Below are 18,469 nucleotides of genomic sequence, written 5' to 3'. Positions count from 1 at the left end.
GCTAGTCTTTTCTTTTTCTTACTCACTCTCCTAAATAAACACGAGAAAGAGCGGAATGCAAGAGGGGACCTGTGTCCTCTCTTTCATCCTTCTCTTTCTCGTGTTTGTATAAGAGTGAATGAGAAAAAGAAATGAAAACTAGCTATGCCAATGGCCACTTCACTGACAGCAAGTTCTTACGCAGATCCGGTAGATACACGACATTCTTCATCTCAAAACGCATTCCTTTCTTAGTAAATCCTCGTATCTCACCTTCATATTCTCCAATCAACGATACGCCATCCTTAGCTATGTCTACGTCAGCTTCCTCAATCCTTGAAGATGATCCTTGTTGTTGACTAAATGATCACTGCAACCAGAATTCACACAGAACCAGGATCTCGATGGATTTCTTCACAGGTTCTGGCCTCTTACCATGAACGAAACTGCCTTTGCTTCATGCGCCGAATTTTTTCCACCTTGATGTTTCCCATTACGACATTCCATTTGCATGTGTCCAACTTTTCCACAAATCTGACACTTTCCTGTGAAATTTGTGATCTTCCTGTTCCTTCCTCCGACGAGTGCAGCTCCCTTCTCATCAAAGGCATCTTCACGACGATCAGATCGCTTCATCTCTTCGCTCGGCCAACAACCTTTGCTTTACCTTCTCCAGAGTGAGATCTTCTTCGTTCATGTTCTCCTCTAACGCGGTAACGAGAGGGTCGACGAAACTGTCCGGCAATTTGAGGAATAATTGCACTACCAGGTGATATACCTGCAGCTGAGAGCCCGACGTTTTCAACTGTCGAACCAATTCATCAAACGCAAGAAAGTGACTTCGCATCGATGATCCTTCTCGCATTCGATGTCTTGTCAATAGCTGCCGTAAAACTGTCTGGCTTGCCACAGACTTCTTGGCGAAGCTGTCCTCCAGTGACTACCACTTTGGTGGTTATGGAACGTTGCCAAATGAACAATCCGACCTGATCTGTTAGATTTCGGCACCTTACAGATGTTGAACTAAGGCAGTGAAATACCAGGTTTTGTACGAAACACGAAATAAAATTTATTTATTATTGCTCAACGGTGCCACTCGTTTGACAACAGAGAAGATATTTTCACAGTACATCGCCTCGCCTACTATGATCTGCCAAATGCTAACGTTATTGCTACACATATCCCCAAAATCCTCCTCAAGAACGGCCCAACTAACATTTTCAGCGCTATAAGCTTCAGTCATTTGCTTTCTGTTGTGTAACCATCGAGTAAAAGCAGTCAACGCTGAATAAAAGGAAAGCTAGTCAAATATAAATCATAAGCTAATACACGACTGCAAAACAAGCACCATACAGCTACCAAACTCGGTTTTCAGAAGTCCATTGCTTGTCACTGGGGTTGCCTTTCCCGGAGGATGTGAAAACTTGAACACATCGAATAGGAGTCCCCACTAACAAAACTGCTGCTACTATACAGTACAATTCATTATACTGACAAATCCCCAAACCAGCAGCGCTTTAAAGGCCGTTATACGATTTCATTACGGCTAGAAGCTGTAATAAAGAAACTGTTGGTTTACCAACACGGCTTGTCGGATATAAACATTATTGTCAAAACAAACTTTAAGCGGGATATATAGCTACTACACAAATTCTTTACAGCTATCCATGTATGTGCTGTGAAATTATTTGGGTTGCTTTTATTGCACTTAAATTCAATGCCGGAAGCACAGACAAGTTTGTCTGTGCCGGAAGATTTGTCGGAAGATGTGCAAATCGAGTAAGAGTCCCAGCCACTACAACAGCTGTTTTTATACAGTACGTTTTGTTGCCAATGTTGCCAAAACACAAAACAGCAGCGCTTCATAGCCGTTTAAAGAACACTCTTTCAGCTAGAAGCTGTGAAGAAGAATCTGTTGGCGCAATCACACAGCTTGTTCAATGTAAACATTATTGCGTTTGACGTTTCACAAGCTTTTACAGCAAGATGAAGTTGGGTAAGGTTTCTTGTGGCACAATTATGAAGCCTTGTCTGGAGTAAAACAAAACGGGTTATTTGCTATGTTATTTATATATAGCAGTGTGGCAGCGAGGACATCATCGGGACCAGTGGATAAGGAGATCGGGAGTTCGATTCCAAGTAGCGGCAAGTACTTTAATTATTCAATTTTAAAAGTGATAATTTCAGTTCCACATGTATTGCGCCACGGTATCCATAACCTAATTATATTTAATCGTTTAATTTGGGGATGCCGTATAACTATTATTTAACAATTGCGAAAAGGCTGAAAAAGCGCCTTCTCAAGATGTTATTCAGTTAGTGGTTACATAGGAGCCGAGAAAAGAGCTATGACTAGGTGGCATAGAAGCTGATCGCACAGCATGTACAAGCTGATTAAGTTCGCCAGATTCATTGGTATAGGGCTTGCATAGAAGCTTCCATCCATATGTACAACACAGTAACTCAGCATCAAGCCGTATTAAGGACGCTTTGTTGACGTTTACATTCACAATAAATGTTAGTTGGGGGAAGCATTTCTAAATATTTGTATCCTGCATCTTTTCAACCTTAAACATTCAAACGATAGTTTTCCTTCTTTCTTTCCTTCCAATGCAATTTTACCATTCTTCATAATCAAACAATTGTTTGTCTTGAATACAACCGTAAATCCTTGACTAGTAATTACCGGAACTGAGATGAGATTTGCTGACAAGCCTGGGACAACAATTACATTTTTCAATAACACAGTTACAGAGCCACTCTGTCCATTATCTGTTAACACAGTAGCCTCACCTTTCGTATCACATTGCATCATTTTTCCATTTGCCAGGACACTTCGTGTCTCCACTTCCACAATATTGTCCAGCAGATCAACTCGATTGGTCATATGATTCGATGCTCCTGAATCTAGGAACCAGCCTTCACTGATGTCCTCCTCGAATGCTGCAAAACACACATTTCTACGGAACACCTCCTCCTCCTCCTCAGTCGCTACCACAGAACGCACCCTTCGTTTCATTGCACCTCTTGACGACTCGTTCCGTACTTTCTTCAAACCGTCACAGTCACGCATCAGATGAGTGGAACTGCCGTAAGCATAGCACACGCGTCTATTGTCCGATCCTCTTGCCTGCTTCTGTATAATCTTCGCCGCTACGACTTTACTTGTCTCAAAATCCTTCTCTTCCTTGGCGTCGTGCAAACTCTTCTAACAGCTTCGTTTTCACAAAGGTCATAGTGAACACATCCGAACGCCCTTGAATCGACGACACGATACTTTCGTACGACTGTGGCAAGCTTGCCAAGATGAATGCCGCCTTCATGTCGTCGTCCATTTTGCATCCGACGTTTTCCATTTTCTCAAATAGTGCATCAAATTCAACCAGACGTTGCCGCATATCACCGTCTTCTCACAGCTTCAGTTTTGCTGTCTGCAATATTCTGTCGCTGGGCACTGAACCTGTTGAACTAAGGCAGTGAAATACCAGGTTTTGTACGAAACACGAAATAAAATTGATTTATTATTACTCAACGGTGCCACTCGTTTGACAACAGAGAAGATGTTTTCACAGTACATCGCCTCGCCTACTATGATCTGCTAGATGCTAACGTTATTGCTACACATATCCCCAACAACAGAAACACAAATCCTAGCGTGCACTGGCAGTGCTCAGACACACCAATCGGAAAGCTAGTTTTTAAGGAATCCAAAAAATGGTCCAATGGTCCGCATCGGGCGGAGAAATGAGCGACTAGGCCAAGGGACAAGCCTTCGTGGGTGGAAGACGCCATACTTCAATGACGAGGTAGAGAGGTGATCCGCCATGAGCGAAACGTATTTGGCCTAAGCGATGACCAGTTGGTAGCGATGCTCTTTGCTCTCCTGGGATGTTCATATCTACTATGTAGAAATTTTGGGACGAGGGAGTCTTCCCAGAGGTTTCGAAGCGGTAGGGCCTGGTCCTATTACCAAAGGCAGGTAACCACCTGCTTCCGCAAGGGAAGGTCGACCATAGACGCTATCTTATCGGCTACCAGAACACTCGAGAAAGGTCTCGGGCGTACAAAGGTCTCATGTACGACGAGGTATTGAAGTCGAAGTTGTCAGTGGGCGTGGCTAACGTCGGTTTCGCTGACGATATTACGCTGTAGGTCTACGGTGATGCAATCGAAGAGTTGGAGCTGACCTGCTGCACATTCAATCGCAGTTGCAAAGGAATACTTAAATCCTATTAACGTTGAACCATTCGTCATTGAAATCATCGTCAGCATCAAACATTTGAAAGCAGTTTTTTCGTTCAAATCAACCATTTTTGCAACGAAAATGGATTCATTGTGTTCCACATGAGGAATAGAATACAGTGAATACATTTTCGTGGTCATTGTTTTGATTTATAGTGAAAAAACTGTTTTTCTATTTCCGAAAAATGATGACGGATGCTTGAGCCTTAAACTGGAATTGTCTCACTACAGAACTGAGGTAGTTGTCGTGAACAACCCAAAGAACAACCGTAAATCGGAGTAGCAGGCGGTGATTGGAGCAGCCGAAGCACTCCGTGAAACACTCGTTATAAAGTGTTCGAGTTTATCAATCCTCGAGGGCTTTCTCAAATTTTCCAACAATGGCGCCCTGCACTATTCGTCACCTTCGACACCTAAGGCTAGTTTCCGTTATTTTTTGTTTAGGTTTTTCTTTATTTAATAACTGTTTACTTCTTGCATCATCCTATCATTTTTACCTTCATTCAATGAAAAAAAATAATAATCATTACTTCCTAATAATAAATCCTTTCTACTGTATCTGATTTACGCTTGTTTTATTCGCCTTCTTCATCTTCTTCATCCTCTTTTGCGGCTTTTGTTGTGTATGTGTTCTCCTTTAAGCTGCTTTTCCTGTTCAGCTTCCAGCTGAATCGACTTTTTTGTTTGTTTGTTTGTATGTTCTTGTATTGTATTCATTTTTATTTCTCATAGTATATTCTGTTTTCTAGTTTTGTAGTTGTGTAGTAGCTGCTCTCCGATTCGAGAGAGCGGGAAAAACACAGATTTTGTTTTGTTTTGTTCATTACAAGTAATTCTCTTTCTCTCTACTAAGGGGGGTGGATCGGGGCGAGGGGTGGAGCGCGAGCCCCATTCGATGACAAACGAAAACGGGATGATCCACACAAAAAGTAATGTCGTTTTCGTTTTTGCGGTGGTGCTAAACCGGTGTAGCACTTTTGCACCGAAAATGTTCGTTTTTGATTTTCGTGCTACACCGGTGCAGCACTTTTTCTGCACCGCGCATAATAGTGTAGCACTCAAAAAATCGGGAGTGTAGCTGGTGTACACCATGTCCACCAATCAGCGTTTGCAAAGTTGTCAATATTTTGGTGTTTATACACGCACACCAATGCAACTGCACCGAAAATGTTCGTTTATTCAGCAAAAAGTGTAGCACGAAGCGGCGTAGCACCGCCGCAAAAACGAAAACGACATAAATCACCGACATTGGTGTTCGAATCTCGGCAAAACTATTGATTCGGACAAATTTACCGAGGTTCGGTAAATTGTACCAATCATTTCAGAAGAAAATTTTACCGACATATCAACACCAAGGTCGACGGTTTTTCTTCCGGTATACCGGGAGATCCCGGAGATCCAATTGACCGCAGCAAGGAGGGGTCAATTGAACTTCCAGAACTTACTCTGGGGGTCACAACCGGGTGTGGGTTTTCACAACGAACAAAGGGGGAGAACGAGGGGAAAACGGGGACACGGGTGTTACACCCACCAACACGGATTCGTTTCTCTGTGGTTGCTTTGATCGCATCTTTTTTTCATTTTCTGGAAACTGTTGTGTCCGTGTTAAGCTTTTTTTTCTGCTTATTTGTCTTACTTAAACAATTATAGTCGTTTAGATATTTGTTGGGTTCTGGTTTTCATGAATATAGTTAAAAAAACTGTTTTTGTTTGTTGTTTTCCTTTTGCTGTTTTGTCTAGAACTTTAGTTTTCTTGAAAGAAGAAATGCTTTCTTTCTTTCGCTAACTTCCGTTCGTTTCTTGCTCATGTTTGTTTCATTTGTTTTAATTCAATATATTTACACATAATTTGTTACTTTCTTTTTTCATTTTTTTTTTATTTTGATAGTATATTCGATTAATTTATAATTAATTTCTGTGTTTTCCATAATTGTTCTTATTTTTTTCTCAAACGAAAACTCTATGCATTGTTTGACGTTGCTGTTTTGCATAGAATGACCTCTTTCTATCCTTCCCGAGATCACCAGTAAGAAAGTAGAGGGGGGAAACACATTTTACCTCTAAAACATAAACCAAAGACACAGCATTCGGACGACAGAAGGATCAATCAGTTATCTTAATTAGTTTTCACTCTATCGACAGTACAAGAACTAGTACTCTAACACAGGAGAACTTTTGCTTCCGCGCGCACGCGCTTTTGAACAGTTTTTATACGAAAACAATAAAAACAATCAAAACAAGGATGTTGAGGTTAGGTGTGCTTGTGGGACGTGCTACACAAAAGTGTGAGGGGGGAGGGATTCTGTCACTATCAACGACAGCTGGGAGGATGAGGGCGGGGGCGTACTGAGTTACAAAACTGACACAAAGGGGAGCTCGTATGACATGCCGTCGTTTGGCATAACCGCCAATTGAAGACGATTATGCCAAATGTTCTTTATGCCACTCAGAAATAGAACAAATGGTCATTTGGCTAAAACTGTTTGACGAAATAACCTTTTGGCATAACCTAACTTCATCAGCTGTCATTCGTTGAGTCAAACAAAAGCGACCCATTTGACATAAGGGTCATTTGGCATAACGGTCCTTATGCCAAACTACTTTATACCTGGCGAGCACGACGACATTGAAGTAATTTGAACAACGGAAACAGAGAAAAGCGACTTCCGCCAGGAGAGGGAAAAGTATGTGCATTGTTGTTGTTGCTGTTTTCTTGTAGGTTAGATTTGTTCCGGAGACATACAGTCACATCGACAATGCCTGCTACTATTGGTTTCGTGTGGTCACGGAGCAGATCCATTTCCTAATTCTACGGGTTTTCTTTTTTGCTCTGGTTTGCATTTGTATGTGTTACTTTGTCGTATTGGCTGTGTTTATTATTGTTCCTTCTTTTTTTTTTCTTTACTAAATTGGATAAATTCTTGGATTTCTTCATCTTGTCTCGTTTACTGTGAAGAAATGGGCAAAATTCGATTGCAGCAAAAATATGAGTTCATGTCAACTAAAAACTAGAGTCGGAAAACGAAAACATTAGACAAACACTGTTTTGTTATTTCCTTTGTTTATGCTATTTTGTAGTAGTACTTGTAGAGTAATAGCGCTTCATCGCTTTAAACGTTCTTGTTATCTGGTTCTGCAGTTGCACAATAATAGAGGCTCACTTCGTGGCATGCGAACGTCTGACATAACCCATTTGGCATAAAGTCATTTGACATAACTGCAGCTTTCATCATAGCAAATTTGTTTTCATCCGGAAAGGTTGTTCTTCGAGTTATGCGAAATGGCTTTTAGAATTTGGAAATCCTTACACCACACGAGTGTATACCAGACGACTTCTTGCCACCTAGGGAGCCCCCGACAGTAGTAATAATGGCTCCACCTCGTTTGGCATAATTCCATTTGGCATAGCACGAAGAACAACCAATTACAAAACCCAAAAATTCGAAAACTTTGTTATGCCAAATGGCCACTATGCCAACCCGCAGCAAAGTAGAACCGTAATAATACACAGCAGTATTCTATCAGTATGAACGAGGGAGATAAAACGAACGTGTGTGTGTATGTATGTGTTTGTGTGACATGCTATGATTGTTGTATGACGGCGATGGATGGCGCATGGCTTACGATTACCTATTGAGAGAACGGGGGGAGGAACGCGAGACCATGAATGAGAGACGAAAAGTATGATTCTCTGTATGTATGAGTGGGTGTCTTGTGAATGAGAGTGTACTTTGAGTGAGACATCGCACACTAAACTGAGCGATTTTGGTTTAAAGATTGCTGTAAAACAATTCACCCAGTTCGAATAAATTTGATTTACAGAAATCTTCATACATACATCCACAGTGTTAGCGTGTGGCGCAAGTGACGATCGGTCAATCCGCCCGAACAACAACCGAAACGGGAAGTGCAGTTCTTTTGTTTGATGTTCGGCTTTGTTCGTACCACTGACCGACCGTCAACGCAAACGCCGGTCTCGATCCATTTCCACCGCATCTCCAACCGATATTTGTTGTAATTGTAATAATCACTAATAATTATATTTAATTTTACATACTTTGTTTGTAATTAAAGTTAAAGAGTTTGCTAATGTTTTGTCTCCTTTTTGTTTTTTTATTTTATTTTCAGCAAGATTTGTTTTGCCACATTCCACTCGTTTCGTTTACAAGTGTGTTCCTATTACAGCTTCTTCAGTTTTGCTAACCTTTCTCTGTTGCCCACGAAGCAAACAAAAACTATCCGATTCTGTATCCGTGTTCTGCACCTTCATCTGCTCTCGGTTCGCCTCCTTTTGCTTCCTACTTCTTTCCTGTGCTGCCTGTTCGTTTTCCTAATTTCCTTCGCTTATAACAGCTTTCGCGCGCTTTTTTGTTCCTTACTTCCTTTTCTATCTTCATCCGCCTGCTTCCCTCTCTTTCTTTAAGTTTACTCAGTTTTAGTAATTGTAATATATTTTATACATAAAAAATAATTTCAAAACTTCTATTTCTCTGTTTCCGTTGGTTGCTTATCTTTATCACGCCGTTCCTCGCGGGTTCCCTCGCCAGTTGCGTGGGGCAGCGCGTTGGTGCCGCCCTTCAGGATCCCTCGCTGTTTCAGCATCGTCCAGTCAAAGGTGTAATCGTACTGATGATTTAGCGTACGGAATAGGATTCTGGAAAGAGAGGAAAGAGAAGAAAAGCGGCGATTAGCGTTTACTCTATACGTACAACTGTGTATTATAAATAGTCAAGTCCTAATAAAAAACATGATTTCACAAAAAATGGAAGTTTATGGTATAGTTACAAAAAAATTCTATATGTAGGTCCTGATATTGGATACAAGACAACTCTAAAACAGAGAAGGTATGATAACTATTCGAAAAGAATAGAACTGTATAGGACTGTCCGATTATATAACGGTTTCCAACAGAAATGTCTCTATCTGAAAAATGTTTGTTATTTAGTTCTCTCCTAGTCATAAGACTGGGGTTATTTGATTCAACTTAAATATTTCCATTCAATAAGACCATGTTGAAAGTCTCTGGATTCTGTCGGTTCTGTTCTTTTCTAGGGATAATGCACAAATTACTTATCCTTCAAAGAATTCTCAGAGAAATCCCGGAAAGAATCCTCGGAGGAATCACAGGAAAATTCCGGGAGAAATCCCTGATAGAATCCCGAGGGCAATCGATGAGTCTCGGAGAGAATTCTAGAGGAATCCGATGAATCCATAAAGGAATATCGTAAGGTATCAAGGGGGAAATCCCTCGAAGTATTTTGAAAAAAACAAAAACCCCGGAGGAATCCCGGCAGAAATCCTTGAAAGAATCCCGCGGACACTGCATGGAAGAATGTCTGAAGAAATCTAGGAAGGAATCCCGGAAGGATTCCTGAAGATATCATTAAAAGGAATCGTGGGAGAAATCTCTGAAGGGATTCCTGAAAGAATCCAAGAGAAATCTCCGAAGGTATTCCTAAATGACTCGGGAGGAATACCTGAAAGTATTCCAGAAAAAATCCCTGAATGAATCCCAGGAAGATGCTGTAGAAGAATCCCTCGAGAGAAATGTATAAAGAAAACGTGAAAAAAAAAACAGTACAGAAATCCCAGGAAAAAGGCGCTGAGAGGAATTCTGCAAGGAATCCCGGAAGAAAGCTAAGGAAACATCCTGATATAATCTTGGGAATAATCCGTGAAGGAATCCCGGGAGGAATTCTGGTGGAACGCCGGAAAATATCACTGAAGAAACCTTGGAAGGAATTCCTATAATAATCCGGGGAGGAATTAATGAAGGAATCCTGGCAGTATTTTCTAAAAAAAACTCCTGGAACAATTCCTAACGGAATTCAAGAACAAAATCCTGGAGGAACTCTTGACAGAGATCTGGAGGAATCCCGAAAGGAATCTCGGGAAAAATCGCTAGAGAATTCCGTGGACATATCCCGCAAGAAATCTCTGGAGGAATTCCTGAAGAAATCCCACTAGAAATCGTTGAAATAAATCAGGAAGCAATTCATGAAAGCATCTCAAGAGAAGTACCGGAGAAAATTATAGAGGAATCCCACGAGAAATCTAGGAAGGAATCCTTGAAAGAATCTTAACTAGGATAAATTTCCAAAGGAATTCCGAAATGAATCCGGATAAGAACCCTGAAAAGAATATTTCAAAGAATTCCTGAATAAATCTCGGGAGAAATGTCTAATGGAAACTTAGGAAAAATCAATCCATTCCCGGGAGAATTTAACGGTGGCATCCTGGAAGGAAGCCCGGGAAACATCTCTAAAGGAAATACGAGAAGAATCCTGGATGAATCTCTAATGCAATCTCCTAAAGGAACCTTTAGATGGAATCCCTGGAGAAATTCCTAATTAAATCCTGGGAAGAATTTCCAACGGAATTCCTGGAATAATTCCTGCAGATATTCTTGACAGAATCCTTAAAAAAACAGGAGAAATCCCTAAAGAACACCCGTGAATCTCGGGATGACTGCCCGAAGAAACTCCGGGAGAAATGATTGAATGAATACTGGGAAGAAACTTTGAAAGAATCCCTGGATAAATCTCGGGATAAATCTCTGAAAAGAAGAGAAATATGAAAAAGAAAATTCGAGATAAGTTAATAAAGGTACCCTGAGAGGTATTCTATAAGGGAGAAACCCCAGAAAGAATCCTGATGCGATCTCAGGAATAATCCGTGCAAGAATCTCGATGGAACGCAGGAAAATATCCCTGAAGGAATCTCGAAAGGAGTTCCTGTAAGAAGAGAAGAATCAATGAAGGAGTCCTAGGAGGAATTTCCGGATAAAACCCGGGAAGAACTCCTAACGGAATTTCAGAGATAGTTCCCTTGCCAGAATCCTCGAGGAATCCCAGGAGATATGCTCAACGAGAAATTCGGGAATCCCACGAAAAGTCTACGAAGGATTCCTGGAGAAGTCATTAAAACAATCAGGGTGGCCACTCAATTTTAGTTTTCGAATTCCCGTCTTTTTCCCGGTTTTCCCGGTGCGATTTTTCAATTTTTCCCGGTTTTTCAAAATGTCAGTATGGAGTCAAAATGGAGTATGTGACACCCAACTCTCGTTTTACGTAAAAATTGGAACAATGTAAAAAAAAATCACTCAAAATTATGCATTTAACTAGTAAATACTAATACTTTTTCTTAATAAACCATATTTAAGAACGATTACAGTTGAAAATAATCAAACTGTTTTAGCACTGACCTGCAACAACGTTCTAAATGATGATAAGAAGTCGCGGCCGTTGGAACAAAGTGTATGGTGACAAAAGTGCCGAAAAGTATTACTTTTCAGCACCCTTAAGAGTGCTGAAAAGTTTAGTGAATAAAAGTAGACCGTTTTGTTATTCTTAGCGCGAGTGAAAAGTAGGGTGCGTAATTACAAAAAAATAAAGCTTTTCTTCTACGTGAATTCTAACTTAAAGCTTGTTTTTCACACTGCAATGATGCAGTACTCTACCCTCTCCGTCTTTTAAGAATGATCACCAACCAATGATTATAAATATTTTCAGTCAATGCTAGGTCACGCCACAAAAGCTCAGCTTTTTGGACGCAGCTTAATTTCCTCTAATTTCTCCCTAATTCGGGAAAAGTTTAGCTGTAACCAAGCTCTCTCTCTCTTCTTGGCGTAACGTCCTCATTGGGACAAAGCCTGCTTCTCAGCTTAGTGTTCTATGAGCACTTCCACGGTTATTAACTGAGAGTTTCCTCTGCCAATGACCATTTTGCATGCGTATATCGTGTGGCAGGCACGAAGATACTCTATGCCCAAGGAAGTCAAGGAAGTTTTCTTTACGAAAAGATCCTGGACCGACCGGGAATCAAACCCGTCACCCTCAGCATGGTCATGCTGAATACCCGTGCGTTTACCGCCTCGGCTATATGGGCCTGTAACCAAGCGAAATTCTGAACAAATATGTTTTACTACATTGCAGAAATTTATTCTTATAATAAATTTTACATCAATCATTTTACATCGGATGTGAAGTAATTCCAGTAATACAATGAAGTTTTTTTACGCGGTATTTTTTACACGGTTTTTTTTACGCGGTCCGTCCTGAAAAAACCGCGTTATTTCAAAAACCGTCGTAAAAAAAATCCGTGTTTTTTTGTTTCAAAAACAAATAAATAAATAGTCAGCATCGCATTTCAGATCATAAACTTGCAACTGTCAAGGTAAGCACTATTTTGCGCACTGTGCCGCACATTTAAATCGAAATTGCAAGAAAACAATTAAAGCTAGAAGTTTGGTGTCAAAGTACGAATTGTAGAGTGGAACAGAGGCCACAACTTTGCCTAAGAATGAATTTTAATTTATTTCGCATGTTTCAAAGATAATTGACGAAAACATATTAAAACACACTAATTTGAGCTATTTTGCTTTAGAAAACTTAGTTATTTAACTAAACCAATCGATTCAAAGATGCCATTTGATAGAAAATTCAATAATCTTTCGAATAAGGGTAAAAAACTGCGTTAAGTTTGACCATTTTCAAGTTATGGCCAGTTAAGGCAATAAGAATCAAAAACATGGGAAGTTTAACAACTACGTAACGGTTGAGATTTCACCATATGCGTAAAACAATTTTTTCACCATTTATGGTCCTTTATAAAGTTTGCACTCAGGAACCAAACACCCTGTATATAAAGTATTAATCTTTTATTTCTTACGACTTTGAACATAAAAAAGCATACCCGAAAAAACCTGAACAACATTTTCTGCAAATTGGCTTACTTTGAACTAGTTGTGAATTAATAGTGTTTTGGATTTTTTTATAATGGTTTCACTATTTAAACAAGTAGTTGGTAGTTAACCCAAAACTAATGGGGTTACAATAATATTATGAAAACTATTACATCTAATTCCGTTTTTCTCAAGTTCGTCGAAAATGTTAAATATTCTGATCGAAAGACACAATTCTTTCTCTTCAAATTCACTTTCAATATTTAACCCTCTACTTCCCGTGGTTGCTCTAGCTAGAGTATCATCGATGTTCAACGAACTCGAAACAAACAGAATTTAATAAATATGATTCAATAGTTTTTACAATACAATTGTAATCTCATTAGGTAAACCCAACTACCGACACACGTTTCAATAGAATAACTATTGATAAACAATCAAACAACTAATGACTTACAACTGTGAAACTTTTTCGTTGATTTCGAAAACTTTGGCCAATTTAGAATAAGTTTTGTTCAAGCACTTGTTTTTCGGAAACGCTTAATTTTCCCGGTAATCATCTCAAATTCCCGGTTTTTTCCCGCTTTTTTCCCGGTCGTTCTGAATTCCCGTCTTTTTCCCGGTTTTCCCATTTTTCCCGGTTCGGTGGCCACCCTGAATCTCGGAGAGAGATCTCTGAAGGAATGTAGGTGAAACCTTCAAAGTTGAGGTATTCCTAAATAAATATCGATAAGAATGTCTGAGAAGAATCCTTGAGTGAATCTTTGGAGGAATCTCTTATAATAACTTGAGAAAAATCAATAAAGTAACCCTGGAAGCAAGCCCGGGAGAAATCCTTAAAGGAAACTCTAGAAGAATTCTGGAGGAATCCCTGATGCTATCTCGGGTATACTCTATGCAAGAATCCCGGGAAAAATTTCGATCGAACGCAGGAAAATTTTCCTAAAGAAGCCTTGGAAGGACTCATTATAGGAATGCCGAGAGCAATCAGTGAAGGAAACCCGGGAGTAATTACTAACGATATTTCGGAAATCATTCCTGGTGGGATTCTTAACAGAATCCTGAAGGAATCCCTAATGGAATCCCAGGAGAAATCCTCAAAGGAAACCCAATCAATGAAGAAATCCCGGAAGAAATCTTTGGAAGAATCCCTGATGGAAGTATGAAAGAATCCCGGTTCATGAGCAGTATTGGAGACAGCGAATCATGGAGGAATTTTTGAAGATTCACAGAGAAATCTGAAAACAATCTCGGACAAAAATCTGTTTAGGAATCCCTAAAATAAACTAGGAGAAATCTCCGAATGAATCTCGATAAGAATGCTTGAAAGAAAGCCGGAAGGAATCCTGGGGGAAATCCCTGAAGGAATCCTGGGAAGTATCCTAGAAGAAAGCCCTGAATGAATCTCGAGAGGAAACTCTAATGGGAACTTGGGAAAAATCAAAGAAAGGAACCATGTTAGAAATAAACGGAAGCATCTTGAGAGGAATCTCGAAAAGAAGCCCGGGAGATATCCCTAAAAGAATCCCTGGAAAAAATCAGTAGGAATTCCTCATACAATATCGGGAATAATCCTCGAAAAAATTCCGGGAGGAATCCCTGTGGAACGCCGAAAAATGTTCCTGAAGGAACCTCGGAAAAATTAGAATAAGAAATCCCGGGGGAAATTCCTAAAGGAATTTCAGAAATAATTCTTGAATGCAATCCTGGAAGAAAGCCCGGAAGAAATGCCGGGAGAAAACCAAGGAAAAATCGTTGAGGAATCTTTGATGGAATCCCGAGAGAAATCCTCAAAGAAATTCCGGGATGAATCAATACAGGGAACATAGCTAACCTCTGGAACCTCTGAAGGTATTCCGTGAGAAATTTCTAAGGGAATCCCGGAGGAATCAATGCAAGGAATTCCGGAGGAATCAATGCAAGGAATCCCTGAAAAAATTACTAACGGTAATCCACAAAATAAATACTGTAGGAATCCTTCACAGAATCCTGGACAAATCTCTGAAGGAATCCCAGGAGAAACCTTCAAAAGAAACCCGAGAAGGATCAAAGAAAATCTCAACAGTAATTCCGAAAGAAATCGCTGGAGGAATCCGGGAAAATGCCAGAATATTCGAAAGAATCCTTGGAGGAATTTCTGGCAGAAACCCAGGACACATTTTCAAAGACATCCCGGGAGAAATCCTTGAAGAAATCCCGAGAGAAATTGTTAGAAGAATATGTGAAGGGATCCCTGAACAAATAGGAATTCCAGGAGAAATGCTGAAATGAATAACTACATATTTCTCGGGAGGAATCACAAAACGAAACCTGGTAGAAATTCTAAGAAGATTCCATGGAGAATTATCGGAGAGAAATGCTTAATATTCTCATTTTCATTTTGCAGCATTTGGTGGGGCAATGAGAGCGCAAGTCAGTCCAAAGCCGATGATAAGGAGGGGTAATGGCTGAATAGTCTTTGCTGACCACATAAACGCCATGGGATAAGAAAAGGGTATTTTGGTGTGGGATTAGGGTATTGGTACAGACTTGATAATATCAATGCTATTCAGATGCAAAATAATATTAAAGCTCAATAGTGAATCGCATACCTTCCAAAACATGGGCCTGCCTCTCTCCAACTTAGTGTTCTCTGAGCACTTCCACAGTTATTAATTGGAGGGCTATCTTTGCCAGCCATTGCATGAATTAGTATATTGTGAGGCAAGCACAATGATACACTATGCCCAGGGAGTCGAGAAAATTTTCCCGACCGGAACGGGAATCGAACCCGCCGTCTCCGGATTGGCGATCCATAGCCTTAACCACTAGGCTAACTGGAGACCCCGATCAGTATAACTATATCAGATGAATTGAAGATCTGATTTTTACAGAATTGTTTGCCATTGATTATACATTCAGCTATTCCAATCATTACTGCAAAGCACATCGGCCACATGCCTGAATTCAAAGCTTCCTGGAAGATATAATCCAAGCACAGGGAGAGAAATGCTTAATATTCTCATAGATAAATCCCAGCGGGAGGCCTTGTATGCAGACCAAGATTTCCGAGATATAAGCTACATCAGTGCCATGTATGCAGTAATTTTAACTGAACATCTTTTCGGCACATAGCTTGTATACGCTTGAACGGTTATGTTGAAAACATCATCTTTATATCTTTTCACTGAGTCGAGATTTTAGCAGCAGTAGTTTTTGTTTCACCCCAGTGCCACCTATACAAAGGATTTCTTACTAATAATTACATAACTGGATCGATTCTATAACATTTACCCGAAAACAATTTACCCGAAAGACATTTACCCGAAAACCATTTACCCGAATGTAACATATACCCGAATGCCAAATACCCGAATGCGACATTTACCCGAACGCGACATTTACCCGAATGCGACACTTACCCGAATGCGACACATACCCGAATGCGACATTTACCCGAATAGTTTATTACTCTGCATAAATTATGATTTTGTGAGTAAAGTTCATTTGTTTTGTTCAATGCAAAAAGTACATGTATTATTTTGTATTGCGGCTCAGACAAATATGTTTAATGTCGAATTCCTCAAAAATACATTTTATAAATTTTTCTCAGAAATGTTCCGCGATAGGAATTCACAGGGCAAACACCTGAACAAAACGATTCTATAACATTTACCCGAATACCATTTACCCGAAAGACATTTACCCGAAAACCATTTACCCGAATGTAACATATACCCGAATGCCAAATACCCGAATGCGACAGTTACCCGAACGCGACATTTACCCGAATGCGACATTTACCCGAATGCGACACTTACCCGAACGCGACACTTACCCGAATGCGACATTTACCCGAATAGTTTATTACTATGCACAATTTATGATTTTGTGAATAAAGTTCACTTATTTTGTTCTATTTAAAAAGTGCAGGTATTATTTTGTATTGTGGATCAGAAAAGCATTTTGATATTCCTCAAGAACCCATTTTATCAAATTTTCTCTGAAATGATCCGCGATAGGAATTCACAGGGCATATGCTTCAATAAAACTCATAACTGCAGCTTACATTTGTTATGTTAACGCTGTTAGCGTTCACTCTAGATATTTACCCTTCTTTGATTCATATGCTGTTCTTTTGATAAGCAAAGAACAGTTTATGATTTAAAGAAGGGGAAATCTCTGTTTGTAGGCCAAGGTGTCATTAGTTCGAAACGATTAGAAACAGCCCTTGGAAAATCAACATATCATTCGAAAATAATATTTGACAGAAAAGTTTGCAGATCGTTCACCAAACAGAACATCCCATTACTAAAAGAAGGAAAAAATCTTAGATGTAGACTTGGAATCCATCACTCAATCATGTAAGAGTGTAATTTAAAAGAACATCATATAATCGAAACAAGGACAAAACTTTTATGCATCCCAACTAACAATAATGGTAGCTGAATAACAGCTTATTCAATCAAAATTTCAAAAATTAAGCTTATGATTGACTTATTCTTCTATTGTACAGCAACAATGTTTGTTGTGCAGTTAGTAGTTCGAACGCCTACAAAATATGCAGCAGTGCAACTCGAAAGAACAGCCTTTGAAGAGAAGAAGGGAAAATCTCCGAAGGATAGGTAATAGTTTGGCCACCAAACAACACAGTGATACTATATCTGTTAAAGAAACTCTACCCCCTTACCCCGAATGCCATCATAACCTCGAATAGAACATTATTCCAAAAGCCATTTCCCCGAATGGGTCATCACCCCGATAGATATGTATAATAGTTCGCTAAAGGATATAGATAGAAAGATGGATTCACGGGTCTCCTACAGAGTTAGTAGATCGTGCGCAACAAACTAAATAACATTTCAACTCCAACTCGCAAAAGTAGCCTCTTATGGAAAGAATGAATACATTATATGGAGAAATTACCAGTTTAGCCAGTACCAGCCGACCAACTCATCAACAGTTTACGGGTGGAAAATGTAAATTCGAAAGAACAGCCTATTTTAAAAAGAAGGCAAATCTTAGAAGAAGTGGATAATACTTGCGGTATGGCTGCCAGTTTGTGATCGTGTATATAAGTAGCTAATTTTGCATTTTTTGGGCGACCCCCTGATTCATTCGGATTGACGTTCGGGCTAATTGGATGGAGCCGTAAAAGAACAGAATATCAACAAAAATCCTTTGATTAAAATAGCATTGTGACAGCCAATTAGTCCTGTACCAGAGTGCTTGATGATCACTCAGTCTGATGATTATTAGGTCTAACCAAAGCCTGCTATATGATACCGGGCCATAACATATTTATTATTGACAAATCATATGGGTATCAAGTACACATTTTTTTTTATTTTTCGGGTAAGTGTCGCATTCGGGTAAATGTCGTATTCGGGTAAATGTCGCATTCGGGTAAATGTCGCATTCGGGTATTTGTCGCATACGGGTATTTGTCGCATTCGGGTAAATGACGTTCGGGTAAATGTCATTCGGGTAAATGTCTTTCGGGTAAATGTCTTTCGGGTAAATGTTATAGAACCGAACAAAACTAACCACTGCAGCTTGATATTTTTTGTGTTTGCTGTTGGCATT

General features: G+C 39.7%; 1 protein-coding gene across 5 annotated transcripts in view; it reads right to left on the bottom strand.

The window, feature by feature from the left end:
* Positions 1-4,650: 4,650 nt before the first annotated feature.
* The window catches only part of LOC109415565 (casein kinase I), a 111,350-nt gene continuing 97,531 nt past the window's right edge, over positions 4,651-18,469 (bottom strand). For all 5 annotated transcript variants that reach the window (XM_019689449.3, XM_019689472.3, XM_019689456.3 and 2 more), the window contains exon 3: positions 4,651-8,875. In XM_019689449.3, coding sequence (XP_019544994.1) covers positions 8,704-8,875 — 172 coding nt within the window. In that variant the 3' untranslated portion in view covers positions 4,651-8,703. The remainder of the gene's footprint in view (positions 8,876-18,469) is intronic.

Source organism: Aedes albopictus, chromosome 1, assembly GCF_035046485.1.
Source record: "Aedes albopictus strain Foshan chromosome 1, AalbF5, whole genome shotgun sequence".
In the NCBI taxonomy this organism is placed as follows: Eukaryota; Metazoa; Arthropoda; class Insecta; order Diptera; family Culicidae; genus Aedes; species Aedes albopictus.
Note: the sequence above shows the minus strand (reverse complement) of the source record. Positions and strands in the feature narration are given on the sequence as shown.